Source organism: Cryptomeria japonica, chromosome 3 (assembly GCF_030272615.1).
Source record: "Cryptomeria japonica chromosome 3, Sugi_1.0, whole genome shotgun sequence".
Taxonomy (NCBI): Eukaryota; Viridiplantae; Streptophyta; class Pinopsida; order Cupressales; family Cupressaceae; genus Cryptomeria; species Cryptomeria japonica.
In genome coordinates this window covers 291,678,608-291,699,694 of record NC_081407.1, presented here as the reverse complement: position 1 = coordinate 291,699,694, position 21,087 = coordinate 291,678,608, and the positions used below count along the sequence as shown (strand labels likewise).

Sequence of the window (21,087 nt, the reverse complement as noted above, 5' to 3'; positions counted from 1 at the left end):
TGAGCATGTTTTGCACTGAGTCCTTGAACTCCTCCCTTTCTTGTTCTTTGGTGGCTCGCCCTATCGGGACGGTTATAATGCTATAATCGGCCAGCGCAATTTGATCTGCTGGCTTATCGACAAGCGGGGTAGCGATATGGATGGTGTGGTTCCTCTGCTCATCCTTGGTGATTCGGGAGTAGGTCTTAGGCTTCTTCTTCCCTTTGGACTTTGTTTCCCCTATGTGAGAGAAAATATCCTCCAAGTCGATAGGTGGCTTGGTGGCTGCCTTCCGCTGTACACGAGCAATTAACCAGTCTTGAGGAATGGTCTGCCCGGATGTAATGGCCAAATTTCCACTCTGCTCCTTAGAGGTTTCAGCCGGTTCATTGCATATCTGTAACTAATGTGTCATAGGAGGAGCTGTAATGTCCCCTTATTAGATATAGGCCAATTTAATAATAATTAATCTTATGTTAGATGAGTGTAGTCTTGTGAGGACAACCTGCACCCAAAAGAAAAGAAAACACCTACATACATGTTCAATTATAATTAGACCTAATTCTTTCTAATGCAAAAACAAATAGAAATTGGTATATGAGACATGAGAGGGGTTGCGTGGGTCCGTTATCTACCAATCCCAAGGAATGGTTGCTTCTAACCTCCTTGCTAGACTTGGCGGCACATGTTGCTTGTCCTTCAAGCCCATTACCCATACGCAACATCTTGTGAGTTCGGCATGGAGAGTGCAATCTGGTTCCTTGACTCCAAGGGTCCTTATGCCCACTTGTGAGCCCCTTGTCACCACTGGATTGCACCCCAAACCTCTTCCCACAAGATGCAGCAAATAGATTGAACCACTTCTTCAAGTGCATACATCTCATATGGAATATAACAACTTATAAATATATATGCATATTCCTCTAATTAATGTAGTTTGCTATACTAACGTTATTGTTATGCTCTCATACTTCTGTTTTTATTATATATATAATAACTGTTATCAATCCTTATAAAATTCTGCTCCTATTCTGAATTATAAATTGTGATTAATTCTTACATAATTCTGCTTTATTAATACATTACAGCTTAACTTTATTTCTCATTGAATATTAGCTTATAAATCTTCAATAATGAATTACTTAAATTATTAAGTAATGCCACATACCTGGCCATATGTTGTTTGCAAGTATAAATCAATTTCATTGAATGTTTGAGAGCCAGACTTATCGCTCCCCTTTCTTGTAGTTGGAACGATTGTCTTATACACTATTCAATGGCAATGGAAGTCATGTTGCAAAGGACACGACTTCATAACCACCACTTTCCTTGCACCCTTTCACATCTATAAGCTACCGATTAATCTCTTAATTAATTCGCTGTCACATGATAATAAACCATGCATTCCAGGTATCGGTTAGATTACAAATTTTGAATTATCATTAACATTATTTACGGTTGGGTGTTTGTTTTAGACAGCAATTCCAATCTCTATATATGTTTATTTTATGCTCCCTTGGGTTTGCTAATGCATATTCTCATTCCACATTAAATTAATATTATCATAGAATTCAGACTGTTGTGCGAATGGTTGTAACCTTGTTGTATTATTCTTCTTCTTGCTGTTTGATATTATTCCAAACGTGATGCCATATCCTTTTTTCCTTCAATCCTCGTTCAATGCTGAATAGTTCTCCCCTTGAATGCTGATTGATTGATATGCCGATCTCTATCCCCATACATGCCACCAAGAACAAGAATGTTACTGTCTGTAACTTAATAACAGTTCTGATGTGATCTGATCGATGGTGATTGCTGGAGCCACCGCTCCCTGTTTGAATCGCAATTACCCTTGGTGCCTTTGATTATCTTCCCCGCATTTAACTTAATGCTTTTGTCTAACAAGTCATTCGCTCTTCCTTAGTGTGGTTAAGGAGAGAGTTTAGTTTGTAGTCATAAATTGTTTATTTTGTAGATAGGTTTCTATCAATGATATCGTATTAATACGATATAAGTCCAAATAATAAATATAATGTATTTTGACAATATTTGTTATATTTTATATTTATTTTATATGGTAAGTGTAATATTATATCATATTTTCAATATATCTATTTTATGTGTTTAATGGTAAAACTCCTTTTAATAGTTAATATAATATTAGTAATTGAAATATGAACGTTATATTAAAATAAAACGATAATAATAAATAATAATCATCATAAATAATAAATATTAATAATTGTATATTAAAGGAAAATCGTGAAGTCTCATAAATGAGACAATTTTCCAATATTATTAAATGTTAATTAATAAATGTTTTAATTATCGTCTTTATTTAATCCTATGCCCAAAGAGGGTTTATGACAGGAGCAGAGGAAGTGTCCAGTCCTTTGCCTATAGCTGAATTCTCCCCTACCTCACTGAACAACTATTGGGTATCCCCATGTGATGGTTGCTCCTCAGTTCTGTCAAGCTCGTGGGTCTCATCCGCCCTTCATTCTCCTTCGACGGTGGTGTCATCTTTGCCGGTACTATGCAGTTGCAACTCGTGCCGACTCCCCTGGGTGAGTTCATGTACATCAGCCTCTTGATTGGACGGAATTTCTCCTTCCTCAACTTGGTTTTTCAAGTTTGCCAGAATCAATGATCTTCACCTCTGTATTTAGCTTGTCTTGTGTCGGAGGATTATCAACCTCGAATGCATCAACATCGCTCTGGGAGGGCGGAGCAGATATATAATCAAGCTCAACTACATCATCATCGAAACTGGGGTCTTTTGATGATGAAGTGACTTCTGGTCTTTTAATAGGGATCTTCTCCCTTCTAGTCCTTTTTGACGTCCGAGTCCCTCTGCTAGCTTTGGCTTTCTTCCTTTTTTCGGGCCTTTCAACCTCTTCCTTTGGTGCACTTGAGGTTCCCTCATCTTCCGAGGACTGAGAATCAAGACTACCCATCATATGGTACGTGAATTGAACTCCTTCATGAATTAGCCACTCAATTTGTTGGTGTAGCCAATGATCGGTGTACCTTCCCGAGGCTGCCATAACTGCCTCAAAATCAGTAATTGGATCCTATGATCAATCGATGCCCGGCAAGAGATGCCTTACTGCCTCAAACTCCCGAACCTGTAAGCAATTTCTAGAATCTGTTACTTGATCCGAGACCCGACGATATTCAAAAAGTCGCATTTGCTGCACACTTAACCTTGAATATTCCCGTCGTCGGACCTCATAGTCATCAGAACAATTCTTCCAATAGTCTTCAATTGATTCCTTTGCTCTATAGCGCCTGTCGTAGGCTCTCTTTGCCAAATTGTCATGATCAAAACATTTCCTTGGGAAATGTTCCTGTAGGCCATAAGAGGTTAACTCAGCAAGTGACTCATCGGCATGAGTTGCATTCTTTAAATGCACATCGAGGTTACCCAGAATCATAGGGAAGGTGAACCCGGACTGCTTCTTGTCTCTAAGTAAAATGCTCGCCGGGTGTGCTTGCCTTTCAACTTCCAGAAGAATTATTTTGTGTTGGATAGCGTGGAAGTTAGAAAGGAGCTCCTTCAAAGCCAGCTATCCGGATATAGGAGAACCTAGGGAACTGAATAAACCAGGCACCGTAACTTTGTACCAAAATGGTAGCCTTCTTTGAGAGTCTTATGTGTAATCCCCCCTGCATTAGCCTGACTAGGCGCATTGTGAAGGCGTCATTGACACGCTCATACTAACCAATAGTATAAGCAAGGTTGTTCTTTTCCCTCTGAGCTATGTCATGATAATGTAGTTGAGGATAGCAATCGTACACCTTTACTTGATTGGGCCCGTTCCCGATTTCACCCTTCTTGATCGACCCTGGCAGTGGCTGGTGTCGGGTGAACATATAAACTAGGTAAGAAGTCATGGTGAAATGCTTTTTCTCTTCAAGTTCGACCAACTGGGTATGGATATTGTCACTGATGATCTGGGCCAGTCGAACTTGGATTTCCCGACGAAGACCTGCTCCGTAAAATAGAACATCCACTCTTCAAAAAGGTTAGACTGAGGGAGTCCCATAACCCGGCTGAGCAAGGTGACCATATCTCCATGCTCATTGTGAAAGTCACTTCTGGGGGTCTTTTTCCCAATTCTAATACTCGGAGGCCTTCTCTCCTTATACCATTCCTCGTTTATCAATGTCCTGCATTTAGCAGGGTTCATGTCATATGCAACTTGTACTTCATCTATGGTTGTTGCTATGGGGCTATCCGGGAAGGGGATGTCGAATACGTCGCCAATGGCCTCGGGTGTGAAGTCAGCTAGGACCATATTCTCAAGAACCACTAATTTGGTCTTTGGCTGATAATGTCGAGCAGCCTCAACTACTAGCTCATAATTTTGCACTGATGGAGGAAATTTTGCTGCCTGGGTGATACCACTTTCCATCATCCGCCTAGGCCTGCTATAGGCGTTAGGGGAAAATACCCGGTCTCTAAAGTCATGAATGTCAATGTGACCCAAGTCAGTATCGCCTACGTTTCCCATATGCTTTGGACCTTTGACTCCCTTGGTCCTCCTTTCTGGTACTGGTATTTCATCTTCTCGCCTTTGCGAGGGATGTCTGATTTAGAAGCCCAAGATGTTCCGGCTGCACTAGGTGTCTTTGAGGATTCTACTGCAGATTTAGGCATCTATCCTGCACAACCGGATGCGGATTACAAGACGAGATGAAGGAAACAAAACAAGTTAGTTAAAAGGGATACGTTAGCGCATAAGGATCAATGGAAAACCGAAATTTGAAAAAAGCACAATACTTCAGTAAAAGAGCCTGATTAATTTGGACATGAAATGTTATTCAGCTCTTCGATTAAAATTTACTACTCAGCTGTAGTTCAAGGACTTAGGTATTTAACAATCGCTAAATTTGCACTTAGTCTTTAAGATCAGTTTTTCAAAAACGAATGAGGTTCAAAATTCCCTAAGTCTGAAATTTGCATTCCTGGTTAACTTTTGGACAGACTCTGATTTTGCTGCTTTGCTTGATGCCTTTCAAATAGGAAAAGATGCGGTTTAAGGGATTTAATCATTTAATCAATTTTGCATGAACACATCTAACCAATCTTGCATATATTCCAAATGATTCCAAGGGGGACAAAGCAAGCTTACTTGGCAAATACGGCGTCAACCCGCACAAACCTAGCCTGCAAGGTTGTTTTTCTTTTTAAAAATTGAAAATGCCCCTTTGCCAACTTGCGTTTTTCACGCATCTGCCGATTTTCAGGATAGGGGCATAAAATGCAAACACCCTACCTTATGCCTTGCGTTTTTGGGAGAAATGCACAGCTCGTGATTCATAAAAAGAATGACGTTTTCCTTAAGTCTGAAATTTGCCTCGCGATTTTCACGTGGAATGGTAGGGTTTTGCGATTTTTGAAGTTTAACTTCGCATTTTCATGTTTTACGCTGAAGTTGGGGAAGCTTCGCGATACTGCAAACCTTCAAACGCTTTGGCACTTTCTTCCCATCCGCCGAAGCTCAGCATTTCGCCTTCTTTTGCAAAGTTTGCTCTTTTGGCGTCACTGACTTATCCGCCGATCTTCAGGCGATATTTATGCAAACCCTTTTTAGGTTTCGCGTTTTACCTATGGTTGTCGAACTTCAATGATTTACCTATGCTGTGGTCGAACTTCGGCGATTTAGTCATCTTTGCAAACCTTTAAAAAAGTTCTGCGTTTTACCCTTTGTTGCCGAACTTCGGGGTTATTGCCCTCTTTTGCAAGCTTAAAAAAGCTTCGCGATTTACCTTAGTGCGAATTTCGGCGTTTCATGACCTTTTGACATTTGCGCCTTTTTGCCGAAGTTCGGGGAAATATGGCCTCTTTGTGAAGTTTAAAAAAGATTCACGATTTTTGAAATTCTAACGCTTTGCGCTTTATCGCCGAAGTTCGGGATTATATGCCCCTTTTCGAAGTTTAAAAAGCTTTAACATTTTATGCTTTATGCCGAAGTTCAGCGTTTTGGAAGCTTTTTCAAACTTTTTAAAAGTTTCGCACTTTAGCTATTATTGCCGAATTTCGTGGGTTTTAGGAGCTTTTTCAAACTTTTTAAAAGTCTCTTTCACATTTAACCCCCTTTTTGGCGAAATTCAAGATTTAGATGATTTTTGCAAGCTTTTAACTCTTTTTTCACTTTTAACTTAGGCGATTTTGCAAGTCGAAAAAAGGACATTTTTGCAAAGTTTCAGACTTAAGCGTTTACTTCAGTTTAAGCGATTTTTGAAAAGTTTTCAACTTGAGCGATAAACTCACCTTGCAGATTCCCAGGCTTACGCTTATGACAACATCGTCCTTTGGACTGATTATGGGCACTCAAAAAAAAGACGCGAGAGACCCTACGTAGAACTCAACAGGGCGAAGGCTAAAAACCACCAAGAGGGGGACCCTGTCGACGACAAGGAGCGTGTGCAACGTACAACACCTAGGCGAATTATTTGGTGATTGAAGCAGGACACCAAAAATGAAAGAAGACTTTATTTTATATTCAACAAAGTATATTCTATTCCAAAATCGTGGTCCCCTTTGTTAGGCGTGATTTTGACTAAGGGGTGGCGCCATGCTTGGGTCCACCAATTGAAATGAAATGCAAATTGGTGAGGTGAATTTGGAGGGAGTTGAATTTGAATTTCAGACTTGAAAATCTATATATACAGGTGTTTGGCTCCTCATTTGATCATCCAGAGAAATTATAATGTTATGCTGTCGGAATGATTCCAAACTTCTTCTAGGGTGAAAACCTCCTAGACTTTTCCATTGCAGTTTCGAGTGTGAGACATCACTCCTAGCTGAGGTTCGTTTGTATTGATTCTGTGGTGTTCTTGTTGATTGCGTGTGTGGATTAGAGAGAGTTGGTTTGCTGCTGTAATTTATCAGTGTTGTTGGTTCCTATGTGGCTGAAGCAAAGTTTCGATCCTACCTCCCTACCTGTGCGACCTATCATTCTCGGTATTGATCTAACAACTTCTATGCTTTAGGCGATGTGTTTTGTAAGTTTGCAACCTTTAATTTGGAGTCTTTGAATTTATATTGCAAATCGTACTTTTCAGCCTGCACGTGGGTTTTTGGGAGTGCATTGGGATGCGCGCTTGGTGTTTTGAGGTGTTTAGAAGCTCTTTCTTAGTTTGTTCTTAGTCGCTTGGTTCTTAGTGTTAGTTTGGGTGAGTTTGGGGAAGTATTGAGTGAGTTTGAAGAGAGTTGGAAGCAATTTTTAGTGTGTTTTGTGTTGCTGGTTATGCATTTCCAGCTTGCTGTCATTTATATCAGATCTTAGGAAGTTGGTGTTTGAGTTGGTTTGGTGTTAGTATCTGCTGCGATCAGTATTATTCTCCTATTCTATCTTTCCTATTTTTTGTAAGGTTGAATAGTAGCACTATCAACCAATTTTGGACTATAAGCATACCCGTTGAACAAGTGGAAGAGGCAGGCTTGCCACCTATGTTTTGGTATTTGTAACTCGGTCCTCCCACTAAATAAGTGGTCGAGTGATAAGTTTTATGTATTGTCCTCCAGCTGAAATATGCGGTAGAGTGATAGCTTTATGTAATGTCCTCCTGCTGAAATACGAGGTAGAGTGATTGAGTTTAAGTTTCTTGTTGTTTTCCTTGGCTAGTTTACCACCAAGAAGTTTGGTTTCTATCCCGCTGAGTAAGCAGAAGGGGCTGGCTTGCTGCCCGTGCATTGTAATTTCAGTTTGGTTTATGGTGCTAACGATCCCCGGAACACCGTATGCTCTCACCCTCCCAGATTGGGCTCTCCGTGAACAAAAGGTGGAATGGTTCCCTTTCAGTTGTTTGGATTATTTCTCTAACCTTAACGGGTTATTGTGTTTGCTCTATAATTCTTATTGCAAAATCAAAAAAAAAATTAAGGGGAATATTCCAGTGGTATCAGAGCCACACATCCTGCCAGCCTGTGTGACTGAAGATTTCTATGAGTGACAGAGATATCAGATACTACAACCGACAACAGAGAAGACAGCAGTTTCAGGTTCCATTAGTGCCAGAAGAAGATACTTTTTCAGAGGTATTGAGAAACAGAGGGAACGAAGTGGATTCTGCAGATTCAATTGATTCAATGGCAAAGAAGGTTGCAAAACAGAATGAGGCACCTGACAAAAAGGCTGAGAGGCAATTCAATGCCATGATGGATATGATATTTCAGTTGCTGGCCAAACTTAACCAGAATGTTGATGGGACCCCTAATCAACCCAACAATGGCCCAGAAGCTAGTACTTCTAATACTTCTGGAGGAAAAGGAAACGGGAGTAACAATGGGAGCAAAAATGGAGGTTCAGCTCCAAGACCTCTGCAACCCGTCTTCCTACCTAGAGAAGCACCACAAAATGAAGTTGAGATACCTACAGCTGATGAGATAAGGAGCAGCTATATGGAGTATGCTTCTCTCCCTGCAAAGATCCGAGATATCCTCACCTTCGATCAGTACATGAATCAGAAAATGAAGCAAGGAATAAGGAATGACAATCAGTATTCCACTCCAAGAGATTATCATCAAGCTCTTGGGAAGGTTACTCTAGCACACTTCGATGGAAGCAGTAAGAGCACAGCTAGAGCTTGGGTGCAGAAGTTGGACAATTACTTGTCCTTGAGACCTATGCCCGAAGAAGAGGCCATCAAGTTCACTACCTTGCACTTAGATGGAGCTGCTCATGAATGGTGGTACCATGGGTTGGTCACCCTTGGTCACAACTTGATCCATACCTATGCTAAATTCACCAACAAGTTGATAGAAAGATTTGATACCGAGGATCTGGAGGTGAAGTTTAGAGAGCTTGCACAACTCAAACAGCAGGGTTCTTTGGACACTTTCACAACTGGTTTCAAAGTCTTTCAGTTATGGTTAGTAGTATCTCGGAGAAGAGGTTAGTGGTCCTATTTACTGAGGGACTTGACGAACTGTTGAAAGGTTGGGTAAAAGCCTTTGACCCACCCAGCTTGGCTGATGCAATCAAGAAGGCTAGAAGCATGCAGTTGGCTGCCCCTAAGTCCAGATTTCAGTCAAAGCCTTCCTCATTCCGTAAAGACAAGAAGAAATTCTCTAATCAGCCTAAGAAGTTCCCTTCCTGGATGGATGATGAGCTCCGTCAAGAGCTTCGGAGGAAGAATTTGTGCTATTCATGCAAAGAACCTTGGGTTTCGGGTCATAGATGCCATGGGAAGATTAATGCTCGGCAAATGGAAGCATATTCAGCTGATGGATCAGATTCTGAAAATTCAGAACAGCAGCTTAATTCGGAGGGAAGTGAGTATGAAGAGGCTCTAGAAGGGCCTGAAAGTGATCAAGAAGCTAGGGGTATAGTTGCCCAACTCTCTAGCTTCCACAAGAATGAATCATTCAGAGTTCGAGGAGCATTCAGAGAGCATCGACTTGTTGCTCTAATAGATACCAAAGCAACTCACAACTTCATTGATGCTAGGATTGTCGCCAAAAGACGGCTTATCACTGATGATGTTGAAGACTTCAAGGTCATGGTGGCTGATGGATCAACCATTTGTTGTAAACGGATGGTGTCAAACATGTCAATGAAGCTTGGTAACTATGAAGTCCAAGATGACTTCTATGTTGTCAATATTTGAGGGACTGATGATGTGGTCTTTGGCATTCAGTGGCTGCGATCTCTTGGTGAGATCACCCTTAACTTGCAAACCATGGAGTTAAAGTTAATGTCTGAAGAAAAGAAGGTGGTTTTGCGAGGCATGTCTAATGGAGGCCCGCGGATTGTATCCCTGAAGAGGATGGAGAGTCTGATCCGTCATAACCAAGTGGAGGGGGCAGCAGAGTGTGTGGTAATGCCATCAAATCCATTAGAAGACAAGGGCAGCTACACTACTAATATTCAAGCTGTAATCACAAACAAGAGCAAGGTCCTTGGATATCCGCCACTAAGAAGACCTCCTGAGTGTATGGTTGTGCCATCTAACTCACTTGAAGAAAAGAGAAGATCCTGAAGATATTCAAGCTTTGATTTCAAAGAGGAGTAAGGTGTTTGAGAATCCACCTCCTGGTAGACCTCCTGAAAGAGGTGCAGAACACATCATTGAGCTAGAAGAGGGAGCCAAAGCCTATTATGACAACTCCCTATCGATACCCCAAGAAGCAGAAGGATGAAATAGAAAAAGCTATTAAGGAGCTTCTTGACATGGGATATATTCGACCAAGTAAAAGCCCTTTTGCTTCGGTTGTGGTTTTGGTGAAGAAGAAGGATGGGACCATACGCATGTGCGTGGACTACCAAATCTGAATCAGAAAACCATCAAGAATCGGTACCCAATTCCAAGAATTGATGAGCTACATGGAGCCGTGTTCTTTTCAAAGGTAGATCTCAGATTGGGCTACCACCAAATCAGGATGAGGGCGTCAGATGTGGAGAAGACTGCTTTCATATGCCACTTTGGGCATTTTGAGTTCCTAGTCATGCCCTTTGGCTTGACTAACGCCCCGACCGCATTCCAATCATGCATGAACAAAATCTTCCAAAAACAGTTGAAGAAGTTTGTGCTCATATTCTTTAATGATATACTCATATTCAGCAGGTCCTGGAAGGAGAATTTACAGCACTTGGATGAAGTGTTGAGCATACTGGAATCCGAATCCCTGTTTGCAAAGGAGTCCAAATGTGAATTTGGAATGGAAGAATTGCTCTACCTCTGTCACATTATCATTGCAGGGGGTGTGAAGGTAGACCCCGAAAAGATTAGAGCTATCATTGATTGGCCTCCTCCCGAGAACATAACACACTTGAAGGGATTCTTGGGTCTTTCTGGTTTTTACCGTAGGTTTGTGAAGGGATACTCTCAGTTGGCTGCCCCCCTCACAGATCTTACAAGGAAATGAGCTTTTGAGTGGTCTGGAAAGGCACAAGCAGTATTTGATCAGTTTAAGGAGATCATGAGCTCATGCCCTATTTTAGCCTTACTAGATTTCACCAAGCCTTTTGAACTGCAGTGTAATGCATTAGGAGAAGGTGTTGGTGCAGTTCTTATGCAAGACAAGCATCCAATTGTCTTTGAGAGTAGGAAGTTGAGAGGACCCAAAAGGCTATATTCAATATATGACAAGGAGATGCTTGCCATAATGCATGTCCTTGCAAAGTTCAGACGGTATCTTGTGGGGAGTAAGTTCATTGTTAAGAATGATCATAACAGTCTTAAGCACTCCATGCACTAGAAAGACTTGAACAAAAGGCAGCAGAAGTGGGTTAGTAAGCTTCAAGCTTATGACTTTGACATTGAGTATGTCAAAGGGAAGAACAACATAGTGGCACATGCACTTTCTTGGAGACCCCATTTGAGTTCTATGAGTGAGCTTACAGCTGATTGGAGGGACTTGTTGCTTGCTGATTACGCCAAAAATCAGTTTGCAACCAGCATTATTGAGGGCACTTTTCATGATGAAAAGTATAGATTGGTTGATGGATTGATTATGTACAAGGGTAGGATCCTTCTTCTACCTAAATCTAAGTTGAAGGAGAAGGTATTAAAAACTTTTCATGACATTCCTCTTGCTGGTCACCAAGGGTTTTTCAGACTTACAAGCAGATCCAAGAGAGATTCTCTTGGAAAGGGTTGAAGAAAGATGTCTTGAGGTACATTAGGGAATGCCATACTTCTCAAAAGAACAAGGACGAGCACACAGCACCCGCTGGTTTATTGCAACCATTGCCAATTCCCAGTCAAAAATGGGAAAGTATCTCTATGGATTTCATCACTGAGTTGCCGAAAGCTAGTGAGAAGGATTATATATATGTGGTGGTAGATAGATTAACAAAATTTGCTCATTTTTTCGCCATCACCAACTCATTTACAGCAGCTCGGGTTGCTGATTTGTTTTTCCATGAGGTGTTTAGGTTACATGGGCTGTCTAAAAATATTGTGAGTGATAGGGACAGCAAGTTCCTAAGCTCTTTCTGGCAGGAGATTTTCAAATTGTGCGGTACTGTGCTCACCCCAAGCACGAGTTACCATCCTCAAACCGATGGACAAACAGAGATAGTAAATAAGTGGTTGGAAGGTTACTTGAGAAACTATGTCTCAAAACAGCAAAAGGTGTGGTTAAGATGGCTACATCTTGGTGAATACTGCTATAATTCCACTTATCACATGTCCATCTGGATGTCTCCTTTCATGGCACTCTACGGTTATGAGGCCCCTAGCTTTGCTGACTTGGTGTTTGGTGATAGCAGAACACCCCAAGCTAGGGATATGGTTCAATAGTGTCAAGATATTCTGAAGGCATTGAAGGACAACCTCCAGATTGCACAGAACCAGTAGAAGTTGTATGCTGATCAGCAGCGTACTGAGCGCTCATTTGGGGTTGGTGATATGGTCTACTTGAAACTCCAGCCCTTCGGACAGTCTACTCTCAAGAAGAGTGTGTTGTGCATATTGCTCACACACCCCGTCAGTTGACAGGGGACCCCCCCTAAATTTTGTCTGCCCATGCGGGAGAAATAAGACCAAGTCTTGTGAAATTCGCCAGTAATGGGTAATTTGCAAAGTTTTTTTTTAAAGGTTTGCAAACACCTAAAAGGTCCGAAATTGGCAAAAGGCCTAAAAGGTCCGAAATTGGCAAAACACCTAAAAGGGCCGAAATTTGGACCTTTAAGTGAAAATGTGAGAAAAAGATAAAGTTGGCAAAATGCCTCAAAGGGCCGAAATTTGGACCTTTAAGTGAAAATGTGAGAAAAAGTGAAAGTTGGCAAAATGCCTCAAAGGGCCGAAATTTGGACCTTTAAGTGAAAATGTGAGAAAAAGTAAAGTTGGCAAAATGCCCCAAAGGGCCGAAATTTGGACCTTTAAGTGAAAATGTGAGAAAAAGTAAAGTTGGCAAAATGCCCCAAAGGGCCGAAATTTGGACCTTTAAGTGAAATGTCAAAGTTTTAAAAGTTTGCAAAAGTGCCCAAAATCCCGAAATTCACCATTAAGGGGTGAAAATGTCAAAGTTTTTAAAACTTTTCGAACGCCCCTCTTGCCCGAAATTGCCAGGAACAACTAAATTCACGGAAGGAGTAAAAGTGTTAAAACTTGGGAAATTTTCAAATGACCCTCCAGGCATTAAATTTTAATATTTGCTAAATTAAATTAATTATTTTTTAAAATTGATTTATTGAAATGAAATTGATCGTTCGCAGGTCGCAAGGCGTCATTAGAGAACCAGGAGAAAGACCTGAAACGCAAATCGAAGAAGGATCGCAATCAAGGCCAAGTGCTGAAGACTGGAAAAGAAAAAAGATGTGGGAACGCGTTGTAGGAGCGCGAGAGCAACCAAACATTGGGAACGGTGCCTCTGAACAAAAATGAAGTCCACCACCGGGACCAAAGACCAAAGAACACTCTGAATGCTACAAGTTTATGCATTCTCGAGAAAAAGCACACAGCTGGATTTAATTCCAGGAATTCAATTTCTAAAAAGCTGAAATTGTTTTATTGTAAAACTGCTTGTAGGCCCCACTCAGATATTTTGAAAAAAAGGGGAAACAAGTTAGTTGTGGACAGTTATGTCCAACTACCGGATAAACTCAAATTGAAGCCAAATAGTGGTAGGTAGTTGAAATTGTGGTTGAATGGATGAGTAAGAATTTAATGGGCATGGGTTAGGGCTGCTAGTTTCTGGAAGGCAGATCAGGACCCTTGGATGCAGTTAAACCTAGCCTTTGGTTCGTATTGTAAAATCTATAAAAGGCAGAGGCCTTTCTTTTGTAAAGGGTTAGATAGTTAGAGATTTTTGTTAAATAGTTAGACTCTAGTGAGAGAGTTAGATTTTAGAGTTAGAATAGGTTAGATTTTAAGCAGTAGCATAGAGATGCTGCAGAAATTGTTGTAATAGGCAGCTGAAATCAATATATAGACATTGATTTGGTGTTTATTGTCTTGTTTTCATCCTGTTTGCATGGTTTCTCTCAGCATTTTAGATAGATCTTTCTATTTTGGGTGTGCAGGTATTTGATAGATTCAGGCTTATACCATTGAGGATATACTGATTGTGTATCCTTTTGTATGGTTAACCTGAGCCTTTAATTGTGCTTAGTTCAATTGCAGGTGTCCGTCTGAGCTGCGCCAGAATTGGGTGCTTAGCCGTGCGTTTGCAGTCTGAAAAATCTTCCAAGTCCCCTAGAAGATTGCACCGTTCCTGCAAGGTTGTGAGCTATTCTGGCCAAGCAGGAATTGGTTATGTTGAATCCGTCTACCCGCATACCCGTGTTGTTAGTTTTAGATCTCCTAACCCTTTCCTTTTGCTCTTTATTACGTAATTCGAGAATCACAGCAGACCAGCTTGTTGCAAATTGTAAGTCCCCTTGTGCTCCCAGCAAATCACATCGACCACTAAGTAATCCCGCAGTCAAGACCTGCCAATCAAAACCTTGAGGTCGTCCCCTTTGATCAACAAAACCAGCATTAGGGATTTCCTTATCTCAAGAGAGGATAGGATACTCAGCGAGTACATTCTATTCTGCGTTGGCCGGATGAAGTCGCAAGTTCAGCGATTTTAGACACGTCAACAAAGTGTAGCGGAAAAACTCAAGCCACGTTTTTATGGACCATTGAGGGTCAGCAGGAGAGTGGGAGTTGTGGCTTATGAGTTGGAGCTACCCGCGAGTAGCCGAGTACATAATGTCTTCCACGTGTCACGCCTCAAAAAGACGCTTGGGCACAATGTGATAACATCTTCTGATTTGCCTCCTTTGGATGAAGAGGGAGAATTGGTGCTAGTTCCTGATGCCATCCTTGATGTCAGAGAACGATTGCTGAGGAGGAGGACCATCAAAGAGTATTTGGTTAAGTGGAGAGACTTACCAGTGGTGGATGCTACATGGGAGAGTGAGGAGATTTTACAGCATCCTGGCTTGCGATTGCTTGAGGACAAGCAATTTTGGGAAGGGCAGACTGTAATGTCCCCTTCTTAGTGATGATGCATTCATTGGTCCATTGGCCTATTCCGAAGACCCATAGGCTGTGGAAAGGAGAATTATGGTTTCCAACTTCTGTGGAGTTCTGCACGAGCTTGTTAGGGTTAGTCAAGAGGGAATTCTTCAGTCTTGCTTGTGGGTTCCTTCTTGGTTTTCCATGAACTCCAGTGTGGCATAACATGCAGTTGACTCTTTGGCAAAATGTGAACTTACTATTTTTAGTAAGTTAGGGTTTGGTTGTCCGGATGGTGCAGTTTTACTGAGCTTTCCAAGCTCTTTCTCTAGGTGCGAAGATCATGATTTTCGGAGCAATATTTCAAGACTTACTATTTTTAGTAAGTGGCAGTTTGGGCATTTCTATTTTTGGCAATCTTGGATATGGTCCTGATCCAACGCAATTGAGTGGTCTTCATTGCTTAGCTTCATCCTTGATTTTATGATAATCAGTATTGGAGTTATAAGTTATTTAATTAAATATTATTTCCTTATCCTAAGGTTTAATATTTAATTATTTTATTACTGATTATTGATATTGGGAATTGTGCATAATATGATTTTCTTCCTAAGCCTGCCTAGGCGAATTATTTGGTGATTGAAGGGGGACACCAAAATGAAAGAAGACTTTATTTTATATTCGACAAAGTATATTCTATTCCAAAATCGTGGTCCCCTTTGCTAGGCATGATTTTGACTAAGGGGTAGCGCCATGCTTGGGTCCACCAGTTGAAATGAAATGCAAATTGGTGAGGTGAATTTGGAGGGAGTTGAATTTGAATTTCAGACTTGAAAATCTATATATACAGGTGTTTGGCTCCTCATTTGATTATCCTGAGAAATTATAATGTTATGCTGTCGGAATGATTCCAAACTTCTTCGAGGGTGAAAACCTCCTAGACTTTTCCATTGCAGTTTCGAGTGTGAGACATCACTCCTAGCTGAGGTTCGTTTGTGTGGATTGCGTGGTGTTCTTGTGGATTGCGTGTGTGGATTTGAGAGAGTTGGTTTGCTGCTGTAATTTTTCAGTGTTGCCGGTTCCTATGTGGCTGAAGCAAAGTTTCGATCCTGTGCGACCTATCATTCTGGGTATTGGTTCAAACAACTTCTATGCTTTGGGCGATGTGTTTTGCAAGTTTGCAGCCTTTAATTTGGAGTCTTTGAATTTATATTGCAAATCGTACTTTTCACCTTGGGTGTGGGTTTTTGGGAGTGCATTGGGATGTGTGTTTGGTGTTTTGACGTGTTTAGAAGCTCTTTCTCAATTTGTTCTTAGTCGCTTGGTTCTTAGTGCTAGTTTGGGTGAGTTTGGGGAAGTATTGAGTGAGTTTGAAGAGAGTTGGAAGCAATTTTTAGTGTGTTTTGTGTTGTTGGTTATGCATTTCCAGCCTGCTGTCATTTATATCAGATCTTAGGAAGTTGGTGTTTGAGTTGGTTTGGTGTTAGTATCTTCTACGATCAGCATTATTCTCCTATTCTATCTTTCCTATATTTTGTAAGGTTGAATAGTAGCACTATCAACCAATTCTGGACTGTAAGCATACCCGCTGAACAAGTGGAAGAGGCAGGCTTGCTGCCTATTTTTTGGTATTTGTAACTCAATCCTCCCACTGAATAAGTGGTCGAGTGATAAGTTTTATGTATTGTCCTCCTGCTAAAATATGCAGTGGAGTGATAGCTTTATGTAATGTCCTCCCGCTGAAATACGCGGTAGAGTGATTGAGTTAAGTTTCTTGTTGTTTTCCTTGGCTGGTTTACCGCCAAGAAGTTTAGTTTCTATCCTGCTGAGTAAGCAGAAGGGGCTGGCTTGTCACCCGTGCATTGTAATTTCAGTTTGGTTTATGATGCTACCGATCCCCAAAACACCATATGCTCTCACCCTCCCAGATTGGGCTCTCAGTGAACAAAAGGTGGAAGGGTTCCCTTTCAGTTGTTTGGATTATTTCTCTAACCTTAACGGGTTATTGTGTTTGCTCTGTAATTCTTATTGAAAAATAAATAAAAAAATTAAGGGGAATATTACAGTCATCTTCTTCATTTCTATACTCTCTCCTTCGTGGAGTCTTCAGTTCAAGCCCCCTATTCTTGGTTCCTCAACAAGGGACAAGTTCTCACTATGGTGCAAATTGGTTTCTCACCTGCTTACTCCCTTGTGTGCCAAAACTGGGTGGATTGTTCCAACCGTTAAATTCTGGTGGTTTCCCAACACTCTCGACCACGTGTGCATCCTCTACACATCCACCTCTAGCATCCCCAACACTCCAGGTACTTCCAAGTGTGCCAAACCTAGGTGGACTGTTCCGACCGCTACGTTCTAGTGGTTTCCTTGCACTCTTGGCCACGCGTGCGTACTCTACACGTCCACCTCCAACATCCCCAACACTCTAAGTACTTCCAGGCTCTGACTCGTCCCTATGCTCCCTCCGAGCGAGGGTCAGTGGATCACCTAATCGCTTGGTCTCGACCACCTTGTGGCCTCTTCTCACCTTTATTGGGGTCTAAGAGCATGAATCACTCAAAGCTGACCCAATTTCTTTTAAGGCATTAGCGCCAAAATGTTTGATGCTATATCTGATAAATTAAATACAGGACATAATAATATACATGACAATGCATACCAAACACAGCAGTAAAATATATCTTCATTCACACATGCAATTATTATAGAGAAGAAGACTAAAGATGGTCAGCCAAGGATTACAATTCACCAGACTATACCGTACTACCTTCCTTGGCAATACACAACATATTTAAAGGACTCGACAGTTGCTAAGAGGAACACAACTGTCAACCAACAGACACATAACTACTCGAGAGTGACAACCCACTTAATACAATTGATAAATACATTGGTGGATAAACAATATTATCAAACATAACAATAGGCATTTTATGCCATCTACACTTAGAATTACTAAGACTTAGCAAGTCCCAAGGGAAGTGAAGCTAACCAAACTCATGACTGAAATACCTAATGAATCCAGTCAATGAGACTCGGCTGTCTAAATCAGGGGAAATAATTATAATGGCTTATGACTTGACAGCAAAAATGTCCAAGTTTGTGACTACAAGATGCCCTCAACAAATCTGTTTCCTTCATTCACAACTGTAGATTGCCCTCAATGCAGATGGATCCTTCCCTTCATCAAAGATTGCAAATGTGGGTGTGTTCATGGGTTTTATTCGCAACTGCAAAAACACAATTTCACATGGGTGGCACACTGCAAATTGTGATTTCACACATGCACGATTGGTATTTCCTTGTATGGCTTTGTTCCAGTGTCATAATTTTATGCATTCAAAGTGATTCTCTAGGGTTCCTTGCAATTTTACCTTTGAAAGCAGTCTAAAAAATTATTTTCCATCACACAGCTTCCTACAGGTCTTCCTTCCAAGAGGACAATCTTCAACTATTATAGTCATCAATGCACAATACCTATCATGGCATATATAGTTGCAAATATCATGGCTGCATCATCATTAATGACCTATCTTAGATGCCTACACATGCATTTCCATACAGCTATGGATGTTGGAAACTTGGAACAAGTGATGTCAGCTCCTTTGAGCCATAGTTATGCTTTTATTTTGATATTTTGTTTTAATACCTGGATTTCATAATCATGAGTTTTGTATATACTTGACAATTTTAAGATTATGTATTTAAAAATATTGGTTCCTTCAACTAAACTATACATTTCTACTATTGTGAATGATGTATACTTATGAATGTGATCAAAACAGCTTCTATTTGATAAGTTTATTATGTCTTTAAAGTCCATTTATTGAATGATACATAATAAAAGTTTTAAATCCTTAAATATTTCTATATTTCATGGTTTTTTTTAATTTGTCATGTCTTAACCAAGTCAAAGTGCAAATCTGAGTCCAAGTCAAAAAAATCATCTTGAGAAGTCTGCGTGTCATACCCATGGTTGCAGCAACCGAGCCAAAAGGTTAAACAAAAGAAAGAATTTTATACCAACCACTCGGACTGCGGTGATTAAGTGAAAGATTACCCCAAAAAAATAAGGATTCTACCACTGATCACTCGGTTGTAGCAATAAGCCAAAGGTTACCCCAAAACTGAAAGAATTTAATAGCACTCGCTTGGGCTGTGTTAACTAAGCCAAAGGTCACCCCAAAAGGGATTGCATTTAGTATGGACAGCTCAGCTGCAGCAAATAAGCCAGAGGCCATCCTTAAAAAAAAAGTAGTGGCAACTAAGCCAAATGTCACCCAAAGAGAAGGGAATTTAGCTGTAACAACTATTCAAAGGCTATTCCCAAAATAAATAATTTGCTGCATAAAAACAATTGCAGCAGAAAGAAGGAAGTAATCGAATGTAAATAGAACTAAAAGGAAGGAATTAATCAGATATAAATACGAACTAAGGAGGGAAATTCTCTTAAAATTTGCAAATTTCTTCAATGCAACAAGATTAGCAAAGAAATTTTAATCACAGGCAATCGCAGATAGCACATCGCAATAACAATGTACGTAGTACTAGTCAAAAACAACCCAGTTCAATTAGGGTTTCTCAGGTAAATATGCCCGAAAACAAAATAACTGATTTACCATACAGAAACGAAAAAACCAAAAAAAACAACTGCTCACTCACCTTAGTACCGATGTCGTGATTAATGTCCAGTTCATCGATAGCAGCGGCAAACTCTTCGAGAGTGAATTCCACGCCTTCCATTGGATTTTCATCTACTCTTTCCCTCATTAATTCAATTTCTTCCATCATTGTCTCTCTATCTTTCGTCTCTGCATTGGAAATCGCCACTCTGCAAAAGATGTCTCTGCCTCTGTCTCTACCCCTGCCTCTGGTATTTATTTTATTCTTTCTAAGGCATTGGCGTGGGCTTGAGAAATACAACTTGCTGTGGGTTTTTCTGCTATGAGAAGCCCATGAATGGCTTAATTGGTGGGTTGCTACTGCCCCTGTTGCTGCCATGCCCACAGCTACTGTAAGTGGGCTTGTTCTGGATAAGGAATTGAATTCAAAACTCACTGCAAATGTAAGCCATGGTATTAAAATACATATACAAAAATGATCAGGTAAGATAAAACGAGATGGTAGCCACTCATTTGGTTTTTCTTCGTATTTTTGTGTTAAACACAAAGCTACCTGCAGTGATGCTTGAGATGAGGCATCATTTTGTCAGTTTGTAAGTTATTTTTAAGATTTATCCCTATGAGATTAAAAAAATGATAAACGTTATTTGAAATTTAAGCTTTTCAAAAAAAATAGAAATTTGTTTAGTGGGTTACGCTTTGTGAGGGAAATGATACCTCTTCACATATAAATGTCCGAGGGAAATTATATCTCTTAATTAATAAACAATAGTGTATGCGGGAAAAGTGGGTCAATAGAACTTAAAATGTGAAAAATGAAGGTTAAGGAGCTATGGAGTTACGAAGGATGACTCAGCTTCTCAAGGTTGATTCTATGGTTCTCTATCTCACAAGGTCCCTCAAACCAATGTCTTTGCTCTCATATCACTGAGCAAAGTGGTTTAGGGATGACAAATGCAAGAACGAGGGATGTTTTGGTTGATTTTATTGTGAAATGCATCCTAAGCTATGCATGATCTTACAAATGCAATAAACTAGATTATAAGATGACAAGATTAGCAGCAAGACTATCTTAGCATGATATATTAGTTTATGATTAAGCTAAATGATAAGGAAAATACTCTAAACATGCATATTTAGATTAATTCCTATTTTAAAAAAAGGCTAAATGATGAGCACAAATGAGATATTAAAGCTTGGATGGATTTGAGTATAAGTATGATGCTAAAGACTTGGATATATGAAAATGGAGGAATGAGAGCTCTATTTATAGCAAAAATAGGGCAATGGATGGTCAGGATTGAAAGAGTTAATCAAGAGTTAAGTTTGAAAGTTGCTCAATCCATGTTTGCAATTTGCACCATGAAATGGTGACAATTGTCAACATAAGGTTGGGTTGAAAAGAGAGGTAGGAAGCATTAAATGTTTGGGAAGACCTCATGGTTACCTTAGGGGGTGAGGGTTAAGGTTAGGTTAAGATTATCCATTGGATAAAGTTTTTACCCAAAGGATAAACTCTTATGCAAAGGATTAAGGACTAACCATGGTCAAAGCAATAAATGTTTGATGAGACCCTTGGGTT

At 40.3% G+C, this 21,087-nt stretch overlaps 1 protein-coding gene across 2 annotated transcripts in view; it reads right to left on the bottom strand.

The window, feature by feature from the left end:
* Positions 1-20,075, bottom strand: part of LOC131062700 (small ribosomal subunit protein bS1c) — a 101,925-nt gene extending 81,850 nt beyond the window's left edge. For both annotated transcript variants that reach the window (XR_009110929.1, XM_057996401.1), the window contains exon 1: positions 19,546-20,075. Coding sequence is in view for 1 of the 2 variants with exons in the window: in XM_057996401.1 (XP_057852384.1) it covers positions 19,546-19,884 (339 nt within the window). In the remaining variant the exon portion in view is untranslated. The remainder of the gene's footprint in view (positions 1-19,545) is intronic.
* Positions 20,076-21,087: the final 1,012 nt, after the last annotated feature.